At 44.7% G+C, this 25,314-nt stretch overlaps 1 protein-coding gene across 2 annotated transcripts in view; it reads right to left on the bottom strand.

Moving 5' to 3' along the window:
• Positions 1-1,237: 1,237 nt before the first annotated feature.
• Positions 1,238-25,314, bottom strand: part of FBXO42 (F-box protein 42) — a 92,697-nt gene continuing 68,620 nt past the window's right edge. For both annotated transcript variants that reach the window (XM_034753184.1, XM_034753183.1), the window contains 6 exons: positions 7,560-7,713; positions 5,427-5,537; positions 4,465-4,561; positions 3,384-3,440; positions 2,736-2,852; positions 1,238-2,495 (listed from right to left, as the gene is read on the bottom strand). In XM_034753184.1, coding sequence (XP_034609075.1) covers positions 1,380-2,495; positions 2,736-2,852; positions 3,384-3,440; positions 4,465-4,561; positions 5,427-5,537; positions 7,560-7,713 — 1,652 coding nt within the window. In that variant the 3' untranslated portion in view covers positions 1,238-1,379. The remainder of the gene's footprint in view (positions 2,496-2,735; positions 2,853-3,383; positions 3,441-4,464; positions 4,562-5,426; positions 5,538-7,559; positions 7,714-25,314) is intronic.

The raw sequence follows: 25,314 nt of genomic DNA, 5'->3' as shown, positions 1-25,314 counted from the left end.
AGAATTGTAATGTTACTTTGGATTAATGTTATTTTCTGATGCATTATCCAGCAGGATAACTTTAATGTAAGCATGAACCAGGGAGTCTGAACTGCAGTAACTGCGTAAATTGCTAGCTCAAACAAGCTATGAAAGAATCCAATCTGATCTGCGTGGCTACAGTTAGCAACGCACTTAAGTACATGCTTAATGTCAACGGGACTTCAGCACGTGCTGAAGTCCTTTGAGTAATCTGAGCCTTACGCACATGTTCTTTCTGTTCGATAAGCAAAGATGACCTAAGACATCCCAGTGCTCCCAGGACAGTTGTCTGCACATATACAAGTACAGAGTGGAGCAGTCTTAAGATAACAAAGGGATCCAGAACAAAATCTTAGGGGGGAAAAACTTAGAAGTCAAGCCTTAAGGATGCACATAGCCACTGATTCTTATGAACATCCTAACCATGCACGTACAACTCATTCTAAAATTGTAACTTCCGTTATTTAGTATTTTCAAATGTCAACGATGCATTATTGTGGCAGCTGGCAACTCAAGACTGTCAAGGGTTCCAAAGTCATCAATCCAAGCTGTTGGTTTGATCTAGTGCAGGACTTTACTCGATGGGACACTAAAGTGGGCTGTATAACTAATTTAATACTGGATGATCCTGGCATTTCAATGCCAAACTGTCCTTTCTCCCTTCTAACTCTCCCATTGTACAGGACAAGAATGGTACTATCAGGCCAAAGCGTTTAGGAAAAAAGGCATCAGTGTCTTTTTGCTGATTAAGCATTTACAGTAATGGCTGCAGTATTGGTAGATGTAAAAAAAATGCTATTTTCCTTATGCAGCCACATTCAACAGATAAGCATGGGTATTTATCAGTGCACGCAGCCTCCTGCCTGCAGGTATTCAGTATGTTCTTCCAAGACCATTCTTATCAGCATCCCTATAGGGACTGCAATTATAGAGAGAGAGGAGGGTCCCTCTATACTCCTGAAAAATTCTAAAGAAGTTATTGGATCCTAGAAGTTTTCCCACCCACTCACCCCAAATTCTTGGTCTAGTTACCAGCAAAAAAATAAGGCGCAGTGAAACTCCTGCTAGAACACAGCAACAATTCATCCCATTGGAATGGAGATTTCTCCCCATTTGTAAACAGAATTTTCTCTCTCTCTTTTTTTTTTTTTTTAAATAGGACTTTCTGAACCAAGCCCAGAGCCAGGATCATAGACTGGAAACTGGAGGGCAGCGCTGAAATTGGGTTTGGATTTTATTGGTTTGTCGTTCCCTAGTTCACAGTTTAAATGCCTGCGTGACAGAGGAAGGGTTAAAAAAAGAAAGCCATGGAAAGGGGGTGGGGCAGGAAGGGAAGGGGTCGAACAGCTTTTGCCACATTATCTTTTTGCTCGCACAAAGTACAAGGCATTTGTTTTGGGATAGTACTTCACGTTCTGTTTCTTGTCCATTAGGCCACCGAATATGATCAGTTCCCCCCTGCCTTGCACTACGGTGTGTAGGCTGGTCTCTGGTGGCCCCACCACGGAACTGCTGTTAAACACTTTCCATTTGACTTGCCCTTTCTCCTTGGTGTCTTTAATGTCCAGCACATACATCTGCATGGGTTTGCAGTTCATGCTTTGATACAAAGGCTTGCCGACATTCAGAGACTGCGGTGGATGGTGGCCCAAGCGACGAGCGATCGGAGGTAAGGAGTGGCCGTCCCCTTGGGCAGAGCCTGGGCGTGGTGCTGGTGCCACCTCGGCACTGCTCCCGCTCTGGCTACCCGGGGATCCTGGTGAAGACACCAAAGGAGGACTTAATGCTGCTGAACCAGATGCACCTTTGGAAGACAGGGCCTTGACAGCCTCCAGGCTTCTTCGGAGTGCACCTGGCGACACCGCCCCTGGAAGGGAACTAGTGACATGAGGTGGGGTATGGATTCCATTTGTCTGCTCTGGGGGATTTCTCATGCTTCCACCAACTGTCCTATTGTCCACAGCATCCATTTGACAGCTAACAGAACCTGGTTTCTGATCCCAATTCAAATCGACAGACCCTAAGCGTAGATCTTTCTGATCTGGTAGCGATCCTCGTCTCGGCGCCGGGGAAAGTCCAACTTTCAGGTCATATCCTTCAGCAGCAGAAGGCGTGCTGGGCGATATGGCCTGTACAGGACTGTCCAACGAGGCACCCCCCACTGCTGCGGCTCCAGGGGATAAACTCCCACCGTTCAGTACAGGTGACCCATCTCCTCTGGATGGGGACAGGCTCCCTTCCCGGGAGCCTGATGGGGTCTGTCTTTGTGCTCTGGGTCTCAGGGTGCCCCAGCGGCCATTCACACAAGGAGCTTCATCGGCGTTCCTGACTGGAGACTGAGAGCGGTATTCCCGTGTTTCAGGAACCAGGGCTGGCGGCGTGGCACTGATAGGAGACGGGCGAGAGTTCAAGCTGGGGCTAAGTGGAGCTCTCCCGCTGGGAGCCTGGCTGAAGACCACCACACACTGTCCCACCTAAAAGATGAAAAACGAGCGCACTGTTAAACAGCTGCAGAGATGTTCCTCAACCCCTACAGCTGCGTTAGTGCGTTGGGGAAAAACGTATGCTGGAAACCAAACATGCAATGAACCGGCAGTCACGGGATATTCCACAGGAGAACACCCTAGCAGAGACCATATCATGTTAACAATCCAGGAGATTGGACTCAAATTCCTCTTTGGAATACCACCCGGCCCCATTTCCGACCCCCTTACCCTGCACGCGGGATGACACCATAGTTCAGGGGCTCCATGATCTTCGTTTTCCACTCTCAATGGCTGCCAGGTCCAGGGGTTGGTGCGCATGTGCAGTAGCCAGGCATCCTTAAACAGCTGCAAAGAAAAGTGGGACAAAACCAGAAACTTAGGCTTAATGCAGAGAGATCTCCCCCAGAAACCATCTTCCTACAGATGGCAAGGAATCCTGGCCTGGAAGTGAGAGCACAGGATGGGTATTCCGGGCTCTCTCCCTGACTACCACTATGGGATTTTAAGGGCAAGTCACCTCTCTGTGCCTTAAGTTTCTCATGCAATCAAGGATAATTCTGGCCTATCGCAGAGGGGATGTTTGTAAACTGCTCTGAGATCCTTGCCTAGGTGCTAGAGACCTGGAATGCATTTTATTATGAGTTATTTATTGGCAACTATAGCACGGGTGACAACTACGTGAAGTCTACAATTCAGTTGCCAAGCCCACCAGTCAAGATTGCTCTGCGGCACACCAAGAAGCCGACCTATGGAGCTGCTATTGTGATAATGTGCAACTACAACCACGGGGGGGCTCCTGTGGCCGTATACAGAAGCTTGTATCATACCAGGAAGAGGCACATTCTGGGTTCGTATCTGCACACTTTATATACTTACTGCATTTGGGCCGCCACAACCACCAAGGATTAAAATGGTTTCATCATCTATTATGATCTAAACGGGCAAAGAAAAGTATTACAGATTTGGGAGAATACAACACTATTTTAAGCAAGACCATCACTGCTTTGTCATGAAGCGGTGTGGTTTTCAGGACCCTAAGCAAAGCAACATCCCCATCTAACTCCCATCACATCCTTCCTGCCCCGGCCTACTCGTAGAACCTCCTTACAGAGAGGAGAGGTCGCTCCAGCCCTCTCACCAGCCTGCCGGAAACTCTGCCCCCTTTGCGACTCCACCTAATATACGTGGACAATGAATCCAGGAGGTGGAGTCAAAATGCAGCTTGCCAAGTGGAGGGAACTAGTAGGGGAACTGAACTCTGTTCATTTGGCACTCAAACGCCCACAGTCTGTATTTATATGGCCCCCATTACCGTGCTATCCAAGTGCTACGGTGAGGAGAACAGGCTCACTACCCTGCTGGTACCAAAGTCAGACAGGACAGGAGATGGGGACTCTGGGGCGGCGCTCTGGCATGCATGCTGTAGGGCTCTATGCAGGGGGTCAAGATGGGCTCCAGAGAACTAATGATCTTACTGGGAACTGTCCATGTCAGTTGAAATCTGGTGAGTCTGGTAATCCATGGGATCCCCCACAGGGCAAACACAAATGGATCTTTATTTTGAGACACACTGCAGTATTTTGCTCAAAATGTTAAAATGGGAAGGTTTGGTTTTTAGAAGTGTTAATCACAAGTCTTGGCGCATGCACAAAACACAGGGAGATATTTACAAACTGGCTCAACATCAAGTGGTTTTAAAAATGCATCCTCTCAAAGTGGAGAAATAGGTGGAAAGGGGGCAAAGGCCTGGCATGCCGAGACTGCAAAGATGGCTTAGAAAGGGGGAATTACTTTTTAGAAGCCCCTCGGGTGAGGGTGGGAAGCTGACCACAAAGTGAGCGATGGGATTTTGCTTCTCTAACTTATCCTTGACACTTCGTGCTGGTGGCTAGAGCTCCTTGTAGAGCTCACCGCAAGGTACTGCAATGTTTGCCGAATAACTGCAGGAGACAGTCACCTGAGATTGGCCGCCACGTGGGTGAGGGGTAGGCCCAGAGATGTTTGGCTTGGACCAAGCCCACTGCTCGAGATCCAGAACCCAGACGTCATTACTCCTGCAAGGACAAGATGACAAACATGGAACCAGAGGTACAGAGAGACAGTTCCCTGGGGATTGCAAATAAGCATCAGTTAGGAAGACTGCAGCACTGTTCTCATTACAGACAGTAGTGCTGAAACCACGGGGCACGTTAGGGGAGTTAAACTACTGATTCAGGATTACATGCTCCTCCCACAAGCAGGGGATGTGTGCATTGGTGCTTCACACGGGTAACCACAGAGAAGGGAACCAGTAATGGGCCAGCGGCCAATCAGGAGCGTGCATTAAGTACTGATTAAGCTTTGTTCCAAGATGGGGCAGCAACAGGGAGGTGGGGAGCAGCAGGCCCAAGGCTTCATAGACGCACCAGAATTTAGTATTTTCATCAATACCAGCTTTCCCACCCAGAGCCGTGCACCAGGAACCTGACTTCCCCTCCGTTATTCCAGTCCAGGGTTTCTTGAACGGAGCTTGCTGATTCAGCACACTGCCAAGTGGATAAACAGCCCTTAGCTGAGACCGCTAAATTCACTTTCATTTTAAGAGCCATTCTGAACTCGAATCCTCCCAGGTGGAAGTCTAGGGCTCCATGCGGGTGGACCACAGCGCACAGCCTCACTGACTTCACTGGAGGTCCATGTGGGCTCAGTGGTGCTTATCAACTTCACAACGTGGTATGACTCAGCCAAATGAAAGAGCAGAGCCAGGACTGGCACAGCAGAGAGGGAGGTTAGGACCATGGTGCAGCGTCACAGCTCTGGGTTGAAAGCTTGCATCAATTCTGTCCACGCCGTACCTGACCCTACCCAAAGTTTGTTCCTCACTTTCATGTTCACAGGATTCCCAGTAACATCTCTGAGGAGAAAAAGTTACACACTTACATTTGCCGCGATCCTAGGGAACCTCCGAAGACAATCATTTTGTCGTCTATTACACAAGAGGAATGGCCTGCCATGGGAGGGGGGCCGTGCGTTGTCACTATGCAGTTCCACCTAAGGAAACAGGGAGGATACATTAAAATTTGTGAATTATGAGGTTACAAACTCCCCTCAGATTTCCCCCCCAGAGATGAAAAAGGCAGATGGGCAATTTTTTTTTTTAGAAACAGTCTTACACCCTTAAATGGAAAAGGGCCTCCTGAGAAAGTGCACTGGCTCATGACTTTCTAGTGCTGCAATCTCTAGCTCCCGAGATCTAGACGCTGGTTATTGAAAAGGGGGGCACTGTAGCATCTGTTACATACCAAATCCCACAGAGGCCACCAAAAGGGTGGAAAACGGATTTATAAAATGTAAATGAACATGAAATAAAACAAGGTGATGACGCTAACAACGAAGAGACAGAAAAAGGATAAATCTGAAATGGAGATTTTGACTAAATGCCCTGGTTTCAAACCAGCTCCGCGATTTGAATGGAGGGCAGACAAAGTTTAGTTTGGAACCAAAACAGGTCTGAAGTTAATAATAATAGTCCTGTTTTCAAACTAAAGAACAACCAAGACACGTCAGCTCCTACTGGAGTGTAGTGGAGCTGGGCCAGTCAGTTGTCAGAGAACACGCTAGCGATGTGGAAAAGAAAATACATTTACTTTGCTGGCTCTAGATCTGTACCAAATAAATCCCTTTGGGGAGGAAACAGGTTTCTAGCTCCTTAGGTGGGCATAGCACTTTACAGGCAAACACAAAGGAAAGACCCTTTATGCAACCTGAAGAGCAGAGAGATCAGCAACTCAGAAGAATTAGCTCAAGTCTAAATAATATCACAAGAAACAGCAGGCTCTTAAAAGACATTTTATTACAGAGAAGAAAACCTCATGGAACAACTTCTACAAAGCCCAAATATGACTACATTTAATATTTGAAAATGTTCGCCTGCTGTAAACTGTTTAACATGACGCGGAAAGAGGATCTTAAATTGGTAGTACTGGTATTTTCAGTAACATCTGTCCTCATCTATTATCATTAACTGTTTAACTACAGCACACTAAAGACACTGCCCACAACCGCAATAGAGCACTGGGCCTTTTGGTGATTAAATGCCCATATGAAACAGAGGTAAGATTCATCACTACTTTATTATGGCATTAGCTCACATATAACATATTTCCATTCAGAACGGATGTAAGTGAGCACTTATTCTGGGAAGGGGGTGGCTAGAAGGAGTTTTGCTACCATCTTGAATGTACTTTTCTGATGTTCCTAGATAATCTTAAAGGCTGACAGAGCAGACGGCAATTTAGAAATAGGAGGTCTGCCTGCCTGGATTGACTATTGGAGCAAGCTTCGCCACCATGGCTGGAGCCCCCATCATCTCCTGTGACCCCAGACCTCCTCCATCCTAATCCTGAGATATGTCCTGACCCGACGGGCCCAGAATAAGGGACACAGATGACACCCCCATCTCCACCAGCTAAATCCGAAATATCACCTGGGATGTGAGACGTCGTCTGTTCCTCCTCTTCCGTTCCACGTGTCCCATTTCTACCTCATCTTATTCCCCTTCAATTTTTTACTTTAAGTAAAATCCCTAGGTGTTAAATATTCTCTCTATTTGGCTTTATTTTATTTTTTTAAAACATAATAAAGAATCAAAATGAATGACCAAATGAACTATGTGTTCCAAATATCTACTTCCACTCTCAAACTGTGCACCTATATAGCCCCAGCAGGAAGGAGTTAAGAAAAAAAATGGATTAGTTCCATTTTAGTTACTACTCTAAGAAAATAAGCTGTGGCCATCGGGGGAGCTCAGACAGTAGGACTCTCGGCTCTTCAGGTCTCTGGACATTGCTTCGCTAGATATTTTACCCTGGGTCACAACAGCTTCAGGACATGTCACCCAGGATCAGAGAATGTTCATTTCTCCTTCCACCTATGTCTCCATAAGCAAAGTCGGTCACAGAGGGATTCAGCCAAGGTTTAAAGAGCAGTTCTGAATGTACAGACAGAGTGTATGGATACACTTTCAAGGTAAAAGGCATGTTTCCAATCCGGACTCTCAGGATGTTCTCTTACCAATTTTTGGAAGGCGAGTAGGTATGTATTTCATCAAAGAACCTCTCCGGCTGGTGCAGAGGGTAGGGGCTTGGCCGCGTCCACCCACCAAACAGCACAAGCAAGTCCTTATACACCACTAAAGTAGCCCCAGCCTTAGGTGACGGATAAGAACCTGGAGGGGAGCAGAGAACGGAAAAAGTTAGCAAACGGCATTTCAAACCAGCAGCCAAGCTGTGCACAGATCTTACTTTGAACTGTGACAAGATGGAAACTCCCCTCTAAAAGGCAGAGAGGAAAAGATGACAAAATTAGCGAAGGGAGCATGGGAAGAAAGCTACTGCCAATGTGTGTCATCATAATTAGTACAAGCCTGAAAGCACATCTCACGTATGGCAAAACATCTGTCAGTCAGTGACAGGAAAATACTAGCTTTCTAACAGATCACTTTAAATTATTGCTTTAGTGCTGAATAAAAGCAATAATTACCTCCAAATAACTAGTAACTTTTCCCCCAGGAAGATCTACTGGGTACTTTCAAGCCACAGCATATTCTGAATCTCATTTTACAGAACTGGGAAGATGCAAAATTAACCCTACATATTCCCAGCAGGGAATAACAGTCACATCTCAGAGTCTGGAGCGGTGGTAGGTTACAGATGGCAAGAGAGAATTCTTACAATACGAAGCACCTTCTCTAATAAGTAAGTTATCCTCGATTTGTTCCATTTAAAGTTCTACGGGCTTACTGGTCCTAGTCTTGGTTACGTAGCTCAGATGAGGCATTCTGGGCTGTAGTGCTGGTGCACATCAACAGAAGGAAAGGTGGCTGTAGCCCTGGGCTTGAAATCTGTTGCAATATATTACCCAAGATCAGATGGCTTTTATTTTCTATTTTGCTAAACCAGATAAAGAGCACTGATCTCACCTCACACTCCCGTGTCGCCAGTACATTACTGAACTGTTTATAATCTTGACTTTTTATTTTTTTTAAAACACCTTGTCTTTGTAATTAGTCATACTACTCAGAATTGGTTCTTAACATGACTATTTTTGAACTGGCCAGAGATAGTTTGCTCCAGGGCAGTGAAAGTCCTCTCTCAAGACCAGTTAGAAAAGGATCACATCCCTTTGAACTATCAGGGAACCTGCCACAATTCACTGAGAAAGTACAAACCTCCCCTGTGCTAACAGGCCGAGGTGCTGCACCGTGACCTTGCTGAATAAACAATCTGAGGATTAAGACATTCTGGATTACTTCCCAGTCAAATATTAAAATTCTCCCAGACAGAACAACACAGTGATGCTTCTCCCACAAAATACTCCCACGTCCATCACCAGATCTGAAGTGATTCCCTGTACTTTGCAGAGAAGCTTTCTAGCACCTTCTCACCACAGTACCCTGTAGCAAGGTCATAATGACATCATCTGTAAAGAGACACACCACACAAAGCAAGGATAAAAACCCAACTGTGCCCACAATTAGAAAAAGAAATTAGAAATGTACACTTAAGCAAGCCTGACTGCAGGAACTGATGTGCCGTTCTAGGCAAGGCCATGCATTTGGCCGAAAATGTTCTATTACCATCTAAAATGCTGAGCTAACGGACCCAAGCTAATTAGTTTCAAGTCCTAATAGAGCAGTTTATACAGAGGCGTATTTCAGTAGGTAATGAGAGACAGAACCAAGACTCTATTTTTGAGACGTCAAAACAGCTATTTAAACATTCCTGCCTTACAGGGGACTTGTGAAACTTCTCTCAATGTCTGTAAAAGACTTTGAGAGCTTTGGATAGAAGGTGCTACAGCTGTGCAAAGTCATTAGTCCAAGCATGAATCCCAGGTGACGGGAAGTTAGAAACCTACAGGAAAGCATCCCCCAACACAAACCAAGATGACAGACTGTCCCCTGAGCCCCACGGTGTGAGCACGTTTTGCTGTTGCTGTCAGATGGGTGACTAGTGGGCAAAGGGGGGGAACAAAAACACAGACCAACTGGTAATTCACACACTAAAATATATTTACCAGTCGCTCCAAAAATATTTAGCTTCCCTAATGACTAAAAATGAAGTGGTTCAGATTTGATTGCTCTATGTCACTGATCAAATTCTTAACAATATCCGCTTTTCATAGCTAATTACTTGGCCGCATGAAATTAAATTTTCCCAACGCAACTGTTTTGCATGAAGAGCTCCGAGAACCCACCGGTCTTAAGGAACTAGCCAAGGAGATTGTCTTCTCACACCACTGGTGCCAGGTGAATGCAGAATTGATGGATTCCCATCACAGAAAGATTTAAAATATGGGGTATGCTTAACCCCATAGCTTAGTGATAAGAATAGATATTTAGCAAAAGTTCATCTCCCACTTGAAGGGCAAATGCATCTTTCTTTTCTATTGGAGAATAAGATAAAAACAGAACATTACTCTATTAAATAAAGGCTGATCAGTTTGTAAGCCTGCAATTAATATGCTGGTACCAACTCCAAAGCTAAAGATGCATTCTGATCAGTTCTTAAAATGGGTCAGAAATTAGTTTTAAACAAAAAAAGCGTGCTAAGAGCTGGAACCCGGGAAGAAATCACTACAAAAATATAACAGACTACACGACTATACAGTACAGTCACTTGGGTAAAGTGACAAATCTTGTTCCTGCTCGGACCTGAAGGTCAAATTCCTGACTCAGATACACACACAACCCCCAACCATGTCAACAGGAGATGTTCACCTGTCCACGGGGGCAGAATTTGGCCCTGATTGAGATGTTTGGTCTACTAACAGATGGTGATCAGGTGCATTACGGGAGTGGGGTTTTCTTCAGACAGAAAGGAGAAATCACAATTTGGTAAGCCACAAAAGTACCTTCGGAAGAGTTAAAGCTTTAAGAAACCATATAAATGTGAGACATTTCTACATAGTTTCATGTGAAGATGGAAACAGAGAATAGCTGTGAAAAACAAGTACACAAGAATACACACTGATCAAGTTGTGATCAAGCAAGGGAGTGACAGAAGGTTGTTTCTGTTCTGAACAATGGAATAACCACATTGCACCTTGTGGTGGCAGCAGCAGACGCTTTTCTGAACTGGGGACTTCTGCAACTGAGAAACCACTGTGACAGAAGCCAATCTGAAAATGACTTCATCTCAACATGCTAAACCCACCATGAACTGAACACAATCTCCTTGGCTGGCGGTCTACTGACTCCCCACGTCACTTTGCATATTCAGGCATTTGAAAAGGTCAAGAGCTTCTTGGAGAAGAATGTGAAACAAGAGTTCCGACTGTGCACTCCAAAGAAGAACTGACAGGCAGCCTTCCCGACTTCCCAAGTCTAAAGTGTGCATAATGCACAGATGAAGTATGCCATCAAAAACGTCACCGGGACAGGCTCAACTACTTGGAGCTGCAAAATGACTCCTTCAAACAGCTTTATAAAATTTGCTTAACAGCATTTTAAAGGCAAAAAGCAAGTTCTTCAACACAGGTGGGCTTATTTCTCTTTATGACTAATTGTCTGTTAGAAGCAGAGTGACATTCAACGGTTCTCAAACTTCAGCAACCTGAGGACCCCCATTTTGATTTCAAATTTTTTGTGGACCCCCAAGCCCTCCACTCAGCCCCAGGCCCCGTCCCCACTGCACTCCCTCCCCCAAGGCCCTGCTCCACCTCCCCCGAGTGTGCCCCATCCCCACACCTCTCCCTCCCTCCCAGCATCTCCTGTTCCCCTTCCCTCCCAGTGCCTCCTGCACACCTTGGAAGAGTTGATCTGCGGGGCCTGCAGACCCCCTGGAGTACTCTCATGGACCCCCATGGGTCCGTGGACCCCAGTTTGAGAAACGCTGCACTACAAGGTAAGTTGTCAACCACAGACTCAGATCTAGTGGGCTCTGTTTTAGAATAAATTACTAGTGTGACAAAGTTCCTCCTCTACCTTGGTGGGTCCTGCGCTTATTGGTGGATTTGTTCGCTTCACAGATTCACCCTGTGGGTCAGGAAACAGTCCAGAGACCTTCCCCTCTGGTAGAAGCTATAGTTCAGGTCAATTCCTCCTGTGTTTGATCAGGAGTTGGGAGGTCTGGGGGGGAACCCAGGCCCACCCTCTACTCCGGGTTCCAGCCCGGGGCCCTGTGGACTGCAGCTGTCTATAGTGCCTCCTGTAACAGCCGCATGACAGCTACAACTCCCTGGGCTACTTCCCCATGGCCTCCTCCAAACACCTTCCTTATTCTCACCACAGGACCTTCCTCCTGGTGTCTGATAACGCTTGTGCACCTCAGTCCTCCAGCAGCACACCCTCTCCCTCTCAGCTCCTTGCACCTCTTGCTCCCAGCTCCTCACACACACACTTCCTCTCCCCTGGCTTGACTGGAGTGAGCCCTTTTATAGCATCAGAGGGGTCTTAATTAGAGTCAGTAGTCTATTAGCCTGGAGCAGCCCCTGCTCTGGTCACTCAGGGAACAGAAAACTACTTATCCAGTGGCCAGTATATCTCCCTTCTGCTACTCTGCTGTTCCCAACTGGTCTGGGTCTATCACACTAGCTACATGCATCAGCTGACTCTGCTGACCTCTGGATACTTCCCGCTTCAACCCTGCTCACCACTGATGATGATGATGAAGAAGAAGAAGTAAAGAGTCTTTATGGGAAGCACAATTCTTGGATCCTGTTCCTTGAAGGTAAAGATTTCAGCATGCAGAGGGCCTCGCAATGACTAAACATTTCAAGGACACAAGGCACTGCACCTTCACGGCCGTGCCCATTTTGCTAGGCGAGATGCTTCTGCCGGGCTTCTGGTTACTTAATTTTCAACTGATGAATCTGCCAACTCACAAAGCAGACATGAATCTTTCAAAGAGGCACTCTCCAGCCTCCAGGGATGCTTTGAAAAGTATCCCCCACCCACCCCCAACACCCGTAGCCTCCCTCAGGCCAGGTCTACACTGAAAAGTTAGATGTTGACCCAGCTACATTGCTCAGGGATGTGACAAATCCTCACCCCATGGCGACATAGTTAAGCCGACCTAACGCCCAGTGTAGACAGCGCTAGGTGGATGGAAGAATTCTTCTGCCGACCTCGCTACCGCCTCTTGAGGAGGTGGATTAACTACAGCAAGGGGAGCACTGCTTCCGTCACTGCAGTGAGCATCTATGCTGAAGTGCTACAGCAGTGCAGCTATAGTGATTCTAGTGAAGACATAGTCCCATCAGAAACTATCTATTTAAGACAGAAGCTTAACCTGCAAGTATTTTAAATGTTTAAAATACACGTACCGCAGTCCATCTGGGGTATGGACAGTCTAGTAGTCTCACAGAGCTACACCATGGTAGCATGTGATGTGCAAAGTTCAAAACTAGCTCTGTCCTTTTACCTGTATGACTCCAGAAGGGCCAGCAGAGAAGCTCCTCAGGCCGCAGAATAATCACCATGAAGTGGGGCCTTCATGATGACAAATGAAATAAGAGAAAATAAGAAAGTTCTAAGGGGAGACTTTGTGGACTTTCTATCTAGGGAGGTTCCAAGTCTACACTGCGATTTCATATTTGGAAAGAGCTTTGTTTAATGGTTGGAGCATGCACGGCAACTGGAGCTCTAGCAACTCCCCTCTCCAGCGCTATTGGTCATGCCACCTGTTTGAGAACAGCAACTCACAGCAGAGGCTGACAATTTTCTGGAAAAACAGCCGGACCTCACAGGTTCCCACTTTCCCAAATCCCTCCAGTTCATTAACGGCTTTAGAAACATCCGGGCATGTCCCAATATGTCTACACCATGTGTGGGAGTGAGCCTCTCAGTCTGGGTCACAGACTCGCACTGATGCTCTAAAAGTAACCGTAGATGTGGCTTTTGGCCTGGAGTGCGGGCTCTGAAACTGGGCGGGGGGTGGCCTTCCGAGCCCAAGCTGCAACATCAAAGCACTGTCTATCCAGTTCTATTGAGTGTGCTGGTGTATTACCACACATCAGCGGACCCACACTGGCAGGCTCGCTCCCAGATGCGACGTAGACACCCACTCTCACCTTCTCTGGAAAGGAAAGTTCTTGCTGCCAGCAGCCTTTAAAAAGGAACATTGAAAACAAAACTGGACAAGACACTAGAAAAGCAACAATCCTGCTGTAACGAGGCTGGTTCTGGCGAGACCCAACTGAAAGTGCCAATTTAGGACAAATTGCTAAAACAGGGCAGTTACAGCCCAAGGCTGGGTTTTTTTCACCCCTAAGGCACACCAAACCAGCCAGACTAAGACGACTTTGGTCTCACCCCACTGGCTAACCACAAGTCACACAAGCAATTCCCTTAGACACTCCAGTTTCCCAGTATCACCACCAGGGCCACTCGTTATGGGGACAAATGGTTATGAAAACCAATACCTCAGTAAAAGAAAAAAGGTTCTCCTGATCCCACAGGACCAAGCCCTAGACCCAGGTCAATATACAAATCAGATCTTACCCACAAATCACGCTGTTGCCAATCCTTTAGAATCTAAAATCTAAAGGTTTATTCATAAAAGGAAAAAGATAGAGATGAGAGTTAGAATTGGTTAAATGGAATCAATTACATACAGTAATGGCAAAGTTCTTGGTTCAGGCTTGCAGCAGTGATAGAATAAACTGCAGGTTCAAATTAAGTCTCTGGAATACATCCCCAGCTGGGTCATCAGTCCTTTGTTTAGAGCTTCAGTTAGTAGCAAAGTCCTTCCAGAGGTAAGAAGCAGGATTGAAGACAAGATAGATATCAGGCATCAGCCTTTTTTAGTCTTTTCCAAGTGTAAGAACACCTCTTTGTTCTTACTGTGGAAAATCACAGCAAGATGGAGTCTGCAGTCACCTGGGCACGTCCCTGCATACTTTGCTGAGTCACAAGGCGTATCTGCCTTTCCCTCAATAGGTCAATTGTTTAGCTGATGGTCCTTAATGGGCCATCAATCAGGCTAGGCAGAGCTAACACCAACTTGTCTGGGATGTTTCCCTGAAGCATAGCATAAAAGTTTGAAATACAGACAGTACAGAGCCAATATTCATAACTTCAACTACAAAATTGATACACATACAGACAGCATAATCATAACCAGCAAACCATAACCTTGTCTTAGACACCTCATTTGACCCCCTTTATACAAGCTGTGGTGCCACTACAGGACTTTGGTTGCAACCATGTTCTATATGGTCCCAGTTCAAATCAATATGTGACACCTGCCTTGGCAGAGAAATGGGCTTTATTTTACCTCTAACTTTTATTAAGCTAATTGTAAGGGCAGAGAAGCCACTGACATGCTGCTGGGCCTTAGAAAGACAGCAAAATAACCCCCTAAAATTCAGGGATACTGGGAGTGTCAGAGATTGAAGGACCAGAGGAGTGGTGACTTTTCAATCCATGCGGACACTGCCATTTTGGTAAAAGCAGAGCAGTACTGGTAAACCCTGGAGCATAAAATAAAGACCGTATAAGCAAAGCAGTGAAATTACAGAAAATAAGGCCAACTTCCTGTCTTGAAGCCAGATTTCCATGGGAGAAACTCTGAACAGGCACGGGTATCCACATGGATTTCACGATATTCCTGCACGCACTTAATCTTATCAGACACAAAGTTACTGGAACAAATTTAACTAAACTTCCTTGCCCTCTACCCCAAAGAAAGGATATAAACCAATGAGGACTGATGGTGAAATCTGGATAATCAGATACATGAAGCAATATTCTGTGCCATTGTTAATCGGTGCAGATGTTTCCCAAGCTTTTTGGCCCTCTGTGAAATCAGCCAATGGCAATATATGAGCAACTGCAATGGAATGTAATTAATCAAAATTCTCCTGTGTTTTTACAGTAAGTTTGCTACAACTGTGCAACAAGTCTGAAAAGCTCATTTCTTAGGACTGATTCTGTGCAATTCATCTCATAACTAACATCCAGATCCTATAGCAACTCCTCCCAGGAAAACCTGCGAATTGAGTGGCTGTCAATCGACTTTATAACAGATATGAGATTTAACAAGCTGTGCGCATTGATGGAGATTGTTGTACTTGCATGGCTGAAATTACTGCCTTCAATCTCTTAAAACACCGCCCCAAGTAACTCCCCAAAGAAAGCATTAACTGTCAAGTTACTGCTTAAATAATGCACATTCCCTGGAAAACAAAGAATTCAGAACTCCTGTTCTCCAATACTACTTGTTAAACAAAGAAATCCATTGCACTAATTCTGAATGATCTATAACAGCTGGTCTGAGGTTCAAGTCCATGTTTATTATACTGACTGCTGGGTTCGCAGTGACAATACTTAATAAGCCAGATCTTAGACCCTAGCACATGGAACTTCATTCATCTTTGCCATATGGGGCATAACTTGGTCCCAAGGACAGGTGTGCTGCATTCAACATAATTCACTATATCATGAGGACTTCAGCAGTTTGATATCCATAAGTCCTACCAAAGGATTAAGGAAAAGAAAACTCCTTGCCTTTGTGAGCCAACCCACATTTTGCTCTTCAAAAGCCTTTCCCAAGCAGTTTGCTGAGTGGAGCTCTAACAACTGACAACATGAAGTGTCCGAGCCTTGGATAGCAGCAGTTCAGAGGTCAGAAAGCAAAGTGGCTGGCAGGGAACAAGGTTTCCTGGTGATCACAACATATACACATCAGAATTAGGAAATAATATGGGGCAAGTGCTAGGAGAAGGAAAGTCAAGAGGAAATCTCCATGATGTTCCTTGAGGGTACTGATAAACTACAGTTCCAACTCAGTCTTAAACCACAAGGTCTGGGAAATACTGTAATACAAAATATTCAGCTCCCTTGTACCAGTGCCTGATAATCACCCTTCCTGTTTCTGTCCTGAGACATTAAAAACAAGGCAAACATTGAGATTCTGAGTGGTCCCAAAAGACATGAATTTACTACTAGCCTAGACTGGGCCTTCTCAACACAAAGACCCTAAAGGAAGAGTCAAGAAAGCATTGTTCAGTTTCTCCTTTGTAGGGCCACCCTCTTTCAATGCCCCTTGTAATCTGGGTTTGGGGAGGGGGGAACCCATGAATTTGCTCCTCCTGCTCCCAGGCGTCCCACTGTAGATAAAAGGAGAGAGATGTGCCCTTTGGAGCGTCTCACATGGGAATTTAGTTTAATATAGAAAGAATTAAACAAGTCCTGAATTGTGACTTCACAATATAGTCAAAATCCATTTCAACCATAAGCTTTTCAGGGCAGGGACCCTGTCTAATGTGTCTGGCACACAACTAGCAGTATATGAAATCCCAAGTATCTGTATAGTACAAGAGCGAAAGATAAAACCTTTCCCAAGCTCCTACATGGTCATTTGCTACAAAGCAAACTGAGGCACTCAAGATCTTACTAAATAAATATGCAGCACACCTCTCAACATTAAAAAACAGCTGCTTATTCAGAGAAAGGTTTCCTCTCTCTCTCTCTCTCTCTCTCTCATTCAAGTGTGGCATTCCCATCCCACCCCCGCGAAAAAGTTACCTTGGCCCAAGGCCCAGGAATATTCAGACCTTCTCCAGTGAAGGATTTATGGTCTGATATCTTGCCACCCTACGTGCAGAACTAGGAACATGGGTTCTATCCCACTGGAAAGGGGAGACTCCCAAGCTTTCCAGTGAGACTGGCAGCACTTGCTTCTGTCCCGGAAGATCTCAAGAGAGTCACAATTTTACTGTCCCGTGGGAACAGAAAACTACTGACAGTTGTTACCAGAGGTTCTGACTGACTCCCTCGAGCCGTGTAAAATTGGATTCATGAGCTTTGTTACACTAACATTTGTCAGGAATGTTCCCACTGTTGCAATATCACTTGGGGCAATGACAGCAAGAGCGCGCTAGTGTAAACAGGACCCCGGATTTCCCCCCCCCCCAATCTGTCATCTAAGGCAGGTGTGAGGTAGTTCTGTAACATGCAGCACACACAGAATGTGTGATGTGGGGAAAAGGCTTTTTCAGCACTAGTCTGGGAGGAGCACCGTAACATAACTCGCTTGTCTCTTTGCCCCTGGTCAGGAATATCATTCCAACAGAGCACTGAATAAGCCTTGGTAAGCTGTCACCAAGTATTCCATATAAACACAAGCAACTTGACAGCTAATAGCAAAAGCATGAATTAAATTCCCTGAGATCAGTACCGTTTTAAGCTCTCTTAACTCATGTGTAGAAGCAGAAAGCCAACCAGAAAACCACCCTTTACTGCAATGCTCTGCTTAATTGCCGTGTTTTTTCTGCCCGATATTGTACTCTACAGAATTCAAGTGGTTTGAGTAATAGTGAAAACACAACACAAAGCAATGCTGGGGCTAATTAAAGAGCTTTCTGATCTGGGGGGGGGGGCGGGGGGAGGCTGAACAGCTCCTGCTGCTCATCTTCCCTTAAGGATGCACATGGAAAAAATGGAAATTGTTTTATTATACTACGAAGTGCTCATATAAAAATAATTGGTGGGAAGGGGGTTGGGTGTGTATGGCTTAGCCGATGAGTGCAGTCAATCTGTTCTCTGCTCCGCAGGCATCCCATTCAACAGCATTGCTAGTTAGCGGCTCTGTTTTATTCCCCATGTCAAAAGGAACATTTCCTTTTGGGAGGAAGAGAAATATTACACACAAAATACCAGGCAACAAAATATTGCGGTTTACATTTTTACACTAAGTGAAGCGCCTTTCCACAGCACACGTCCATATACTTAAACCAAAAACTGAGCAGGGGAGAGCAATGGCTCTGGGATTTTCCTGCATAAACATGATTGCATAGGCTGCAAGAGCTGTACAATCCCTGGCACGATGCAGCACGTTTAAAGCCCTCTGTACAGGGATTGTTGACTTGAGGGCATTTTACAGCAATGAGCGAAATCTCTTGGCTCTTTCAGTCCATGTCAATAAAATCAGAGAAGTTACAGGGAATCGTTTACGTGCAATGTAGCCGAGTTATAGCTGCAGTGGGAACCAATGAAATTAAATTTCATGGCTTTGTACCGTGTGAGCGTCTCAACCATCACATTGTATTTCCTTAAGAACATCCTCTTTGACTGCATATTCAAAGAAGCTTGTTCACTAGTTACCTATAGCATGATGCTAAAGAAGAAGACACTATGCTTCTTTCAACTTCTTGTCACTGAAACAAATCGCTGTTTATTTGAACCTGGAGGACTCCAAATATACAGATGCTCACGTGCTTTTGGATCTGGCGCTCGGCACTTTCATTAAAATGGATGAAAATAAGTGTTGGGGGGCGGGATGCAAGCAAGTGGGAATCACAGCATGTACAAGTCAGATGTACCTGGAGACAGACCCTAGCACAAAGCTCCAAAAACTAATACTACACGCTGGAGTGCGGGACTTTCAGGATCCAAGCCTGGATACAATTTTTACATGTGGTTCACATCTGTAAATCTTACCGTTAAAACCAACTGCCCCGCCTCCTAAACAATGTTGTGCGTGGCAACGCATCTTTTAGCAAAAAAATTAATTGCTAAATGCTTTAAGTTCTCTTAAAACATGAAATGCACTTTTCTCCCTGTTCTGGTAAACTGCTGAAGATAAAGCCCTTTGAATTTTTCCATATGCGAAAATTCACTTTTGGGCTGCAAACAGGCCTGATTTAGGCTAGTGCGGATGCATCAGATCTAAGTTTGATGATGGACAAGTTAAAAACTGAAATGCCTTTAAAGTAACTAAAATAACTAAGGATGAAAAAATTCAAACAATTTAAACAGACCCCTTCTAGTGACCGAAAGTACAGAACAGTACTTTATATTTCTTTAAAGGTATAATACTGATCTGTAAATATATTTTTAATTTGAAAACACTACCACTTATTAGCATTTAATTTTTTACACTGGTTAAAGGCATACTAGTATAATTCATCTTAACTACTTTTATTGAAAAAGGGTATTTTTCTTTGCATGTGACCCATGAGCATTTGTTAATTTTGCCAATTTCATCATGATCATAATCTGACTTTTCTATAATACACTGGGACAACAATAGTCTTTGGCATAAGAAATTTCATTCCAAAGGGCACCCCACTCAAAAAAACATTAATACACTCATGAGAATAGAGAAAATGTACATATTCAACCAACATTAGGGAGTGTCACTAATACAGAGGCATGATAAGGGCTTTAACTTCATGGAGCAAAATCAGACAATAGTAAAGCACATTTAGCAGTATGATTATTTAAAATGAGCTATTCTCCTCCTACCAATAGGTGTCTCTGCAGCCCACAGTAAACATAAGGCCATAGAATTTTAGAAGGGCCTCGCTATGTTGCATACAACATGCTGCAATTCTTTAATCCCTTTCACCGGACGATCTCCATATGCTTTACAAATGTTGGCAAATTAATTCTCAGCCAAACATCTGTACTATAGGCATGAGACATATTGGTATCGCTTCATTCCCCCACTGAAGCACAGACACCTCTGGGGTGGGATAAAGGTAGCTAGAAATAACACCATGTAACAGTTTAGAAGAGGAAACGAACACAGTATGCAAATAAAATTGCCTGGGGAATTTAGTCAGTTTATCAGGGTGAGAATCTGGCCAAGAATCCAGGGATAATGCTTCTAATCCAGTTAAAAATGCCACATTGGTCAAGGTCTGAGCTTCATTTTTCACCTGAAAGACACCTTCCTTGAGTATACTGATCCTAACATCATGGTGGGACACTGGTCTGATCTGCCTTCTTCCCAGGGCAATCCATTATAGATATAACAAATAGCAGCCCACTGAATTAAGAGACAGATGGCACATCTAAACATGTAAGGGTTGCATTAAGACTTTTTTACATGTATTCTTCTAAATCAAGAAGGATTAAGGTAACTAACTTTGAGACCAACAAAACGCAAAGTGTTCCAAGAGGGGCCTCTTAGAAAGCTGCATCATGTAGCAGTGTAGTGTAGAGGCCTTGGCCATGATTTCCAAAAACAGGTGCCCAAAGGTGGGCTCCCAAGTGGCTGATTTTCAGAAGTGCTGAGCACGTAGAAGTTCCCAGGGAAATCCATAGCAGCTACGGGGTGCTCACCACTGTTAAAAATAAGGCCATGTGTTTAGGTGTCTAAATAAGGACTTAGGAACCTAACTTTAGGTACCTATTTTTGAATAGCTTGGTCCTATTATTTACTAACATGAACACAAATAGTTTTCCCCAATTTTGGTATAAAATGCCTGTCAGCAATATTTTCCATGTTTTCATGTAACTTGAGGTCATGTTTTAAATGAGCACGTATTACACAAAGCTCCAAAAAAACCCAATAGTCACCCTCCTTTTCCTGTTCACGGCTATCTTTACATGCTAACTTGGAGAAAACGGGGAAGAAAGGAGTAGTGAAACATTCCTTACACCATTCTCTTTCTGACAAGAAGGCCTGTAAAGGGAATAGTGGGAAAAATTCTTATATTATTCTCAGGAGGGATTCATGCCCAGGGACCTTGTCTGTCAGAATCTAAATCTGAGAAGGTTAAAGCAACAAGTTATTTTTCGTTCCTTCCTACTAGAACCACATTGATAAAGTCTTATGGAGGGGCCGTCTGGTTTTTTGTATACGTTTCTAAGGAAATAAAAGCAAAGACTGTTCCAGAAATAAAGATAAGATGCTGCATACAAGGAGAGATTTCCGAAGTTACTTTTGCGGCACTAAATGAACGCTGGGGAAGGGAATCAGCAGCTCTACAGGGTCAGCTGCTTGAAAATGCACGCTGAGGGTTTCTGGTAATGTAACCACCTCCCAGGAACATGAATAATTCTGGCAGTCAATAAAGGAGTTTGAGGAGTCCTGTTTCTTTGCATCTACAATTTCATTAGCTGAGGACATGCAGGTAGGTGAATGCAGTTTCTCATGAAAATTAGCCTCTGCCTGTGCACAGGATGAACTGAAAGGACTCTAACAAAAAGGCACAAGATTGCTAGTTTCCACAGGGATAAACAGCGTAGGTGTATTTTGCTGAACACTTAAAACAAATGTATTTTTGAAATTCTCATTAACACTTATCCAGGAGATCGTAACCCAGAACCCTTCTCCTTATCAAAATGGCCTTTCCCCATGGAACGAGCATGCTTGTTTGATACTGAAGTGGTGCTGGCACTGATTTGAGCACTGAAGTATTTCTTTTGAAAAATTAAATTACAAATACTGATTAAAGACTAACTGCTAAGTGTTGTCCCTAACCAGGAAAGTAAAGTATTCTTTGGCATGCCTAAGCCACCCCATTCCCAGGCATACCCATTTGCTGGTCCTTACAATTGTTGCCATCAGGTAGGAAGCTTCTTCCAGCTTCTAACATTTTCCTTTGTTAAAATCCAATCAGTTACCTGTGTGCACTCAGCACCCTTTCCGTAAGGGAAGAGATACGAGGGGAGAGCAGCTAAGAGTAAAGGGTGATCTGATGTGAGGGGCACAAGTGGAAAGACCCTATGGAAAAATATAGAATCTGTAAGCTATCACAGTGATTGAGACTATTGACACAAAAGCGCTGGGGTGTTTAGGTTGAAGTCTCCCAACATATATTATACAATATTTACACAGGAATTTTCATCCTAAAGGAAAAGGATTTGAACCTGTCCCAATGCACTGACCACTTTGATTCCCTCTCTGCATCCTGGTGGTTTGGAGAAAACCTTGAAATCCCGCAACACCACCAGGAAAAACAGAAGACTGCTTAAAACGTTTGATTGCTTTTGAACAATTTCCCTCCTCATTTCCTCTGGTTGCTGTCCCATTTTCTTTTCATCTGGGCAAGTCCTGCTAAACAAAGCAACAAACATTCCTACCACATAAGGCTACACTGCCAGTGGCAAGGAGCTCCAAGAACTAGCACACATCAGAACTGTGAAGTGAACGCTAGTTCCCTAATGCCACAGTCCACACTATATGAAGCATGTGCTGTTGCATGCCCTTACAGTGTGCTTGTTGCTAAAACAGGTAGTGATCTGTATGAAGGTCTAAGCTGCTTAGAGCAGAGACTGTTGTATATGGTTGGAGTTCAGCACATTATGGAATCGATGCTCCATGTTGAGGAATAAAAGATGGAATGCCCGTTCCATTTACCAACACCCCTTCCTGGTGATCACAAGAAAGCATTGTTGTGGTCAAAGACACCCACGCAATGATTTTAGTTCAAAGACTCAAGCCTGAGGCCAGTTTATTGACATACATACCAGTGCACTGGGGTGCAGTCCGAAGACTGACACCCCGAGGGCCGCTCGCAGGCGGGTTTTTATTTCATTAAACCGCAAGCAAAGTACAAACAATAAGTCATGAGTTAAGAAATTAGGGTTGGGGTCAGTCCCTCCCCAAACCGCGAGTTAAGAAATTAGGGTCGGGGTCAGTTTCCCCCCCATAGGTACCTTCCTCATTTTTCCGAGAATTGGATGTTTATTTGGGTAGAGGGGCGCTTGGTGGTTTTCCCCAGGGGTGGTACTTGGCACTAGTTTGGGTACATTTCTCAAGACACATGTTATTTTCCGGGGTCTTTTGGTTAAAGATTTGGGGGAGGGTTTCCATGGGACGCCTAAAGAGGATCTATGATTGGCTATTTTTGCAGATAGCTGGAATCACGGAGTGCGTCACAGATCACCCAAAGGAGAAGCTGCATGAGTCAAGAAATTGCATTTAGCTAAAGTTACCTATTGCTTCACACAAGTGGTTATTATATTTCATCAGCCATGAACATAGTTCATTAGTGCTTCTGCTGGGGTTTTTTATTCTTTCCCCCCCTCCTCTGGTTATGACCCTTGACCGAGTCTGGCAAGGAATTGTGCAGTCTAGTCTAGTTCAGGCCCTGGCCTGTACTGCTTTGTGTAAGGGTAGTTAGCATAACAGATCTCTGTTGGAAGGTTTATTTTGGGGCCTTTAGATTCACAGCTCTGGCTATTAAAAAGAAGCCCCCCTGCTCTATTTCCCCACAGTATACACTAAAGAGATCATCTCCTCAAAAGCAGCAAAGAGGGGCAGTGGGAGCAGAAATTGATCTGTTTCTCTACTGACGCCACGCAGCCAGTGCAGAGCGGGCAGCTGATGAAGGAGATGCACCAGATGAATGAGCATTTGGCACTGTGGCAAAACAGGAATGAGATCAGAGCTCATCCCAATCAGTTTCACCAGTAATGAGGGAGCTCAACTCTCAGCTAAAGAGCTGGATGAGGGAGCCCTCTGCATGCAGCAATGGCACTCCAGCTATAAAGACGGTTAGCCGTTAATTGTTCTGTCCTGTTCTTATTTGCATAGACTAACCTATTCAGAGAAGGGATTTCTTCCTTCATCTTGCACTTCAGGCATGAAGTACCATGTGCACTTCAGCTCAATGGATGGAGCAGAAGAAAGTAGTGAGGGCCAGAGGTGCATTTTCTTTTTTAAGGCAGACAGCATTCTAAACACTCTCCCCACTCTGAAGTCATAAGGGTCAAGGAGAGAACAAAATGAAAACCATAGGGTGACTTCATGTACTCTATGACAAGCTCACACAGGGCCTACAAATGTCAGTTGTTATTCCTGTAACTGAAATGATTTGGAGTGCTCTGGAAACCTGTTCAGAGGCACTGATAAGGAGAATTCGAACAATGCAGGCTGGGTCAAAGGGCACACTGCAGCCAGGCACTGTGGCTCTCAGGCATGAGCAGAGTGGGAGGATTGGGGGGGGGGTGGGTGGGGAGAGAAGCTGGCACTGTGACAGAAGCAGAGAAGTCATAATTTCTCTCTGAAAGACATCCGTGTTTTTAAGGTCCCCCAAAAGAGAGGAAGCAACTTCAAGAACCACAATCCTTTTCATACGGGAAAGTCATTTCAGGGCATTAAATAAAGCTGCTGTCAGGAAGAAACAATTATATCAGATTCAAAATTAACAGAGTTAAGATTATGCCTTCATTACAAAAGCAGCAGGTTTTCACATCGAGAGAGAGAGCTCTATGTAAAATCCCAGTGGAGACAAGGCACAGATAGTTTTTACCTTAATGTAGCTTGTCAATGTCACCCCCATGTCCTCAGCATGGGGGATACCTTGACTAGCTCCACTGAGATAAACTATCCCCCACACTGGGGACATGGGGTTGACATTGACAAGCTACATTAAGGTAAAAAACTACCTGTGCCTGGCTTGCCTCAGTGTAAGCACACACCTGTTTTTCAAGTGAAGATATAGTCATACAGTTGGACAGCACAGGAAGCCTGAGAGCTGCCACAGGTCTCTGGATCCCTAAACAGATGGTTACAGAACTCATGCTGGGCTTATGCCTGCAAACTGTAAGCCTGTGGGGGCAGGGAACACATTCCCTACTTTGGTACAATTTTTCCATCGTTCATCCCTTTATTACCATGACCATTCACACAATAATATAAGGGCCTGCAGCACATATGACCTCTGTTGGCCTCAGAGGAAGCAGTTCACTTCCCAACATGGCCTTATGGAATGCCATATTCACTGCCTTCCAAAAGGGAATGGTACTCTATCAGAATATAGGTATTCCCAGGACCTTGTCTGGGTAGGCACGATGGAGAATCCATCCTCAGAGGAAGTAGTTAGCTCTTTCATCTGGGTTGAAAAGTAACGCTAATTGCACTCTTTTCATTCATGAGACAGAGAAAAACTAAACCTTTCACAGGCTAACTGCAAACAAAGAAAAGGCGAAAATGGAGAAGGATTTGCAAGTCAAGAGAGGACAGATCTGTGTTGTGAAACAACACTTTGGCTAGGTCTACACTACCATGGTAAGTAGACCTATGCTATGCAACTCCAGTTACGTGAATACCGTAGCTGGAGTTTACATACCTTAGGTCAAGTTACC

Source organism: Trachemys scripta, chromosome 19 (assembly GCF_013100865.1).
Source record: "Trachemys scripta elegans isolate TJP31775 chromosome 19, CAS_Tse_1.0, whole genome shotgun sequence".
Lineage (NCBI taxonomy): Eukaryota > Metazoa > Chordata > Testudines > Emydidae > Trachemys > Trachemys scripta.
The sequence above is the reverse complement of the archived record's forward strand: the minus strand, read 5'-3'. Positions and strand labels throughout refer to the sequence as shown.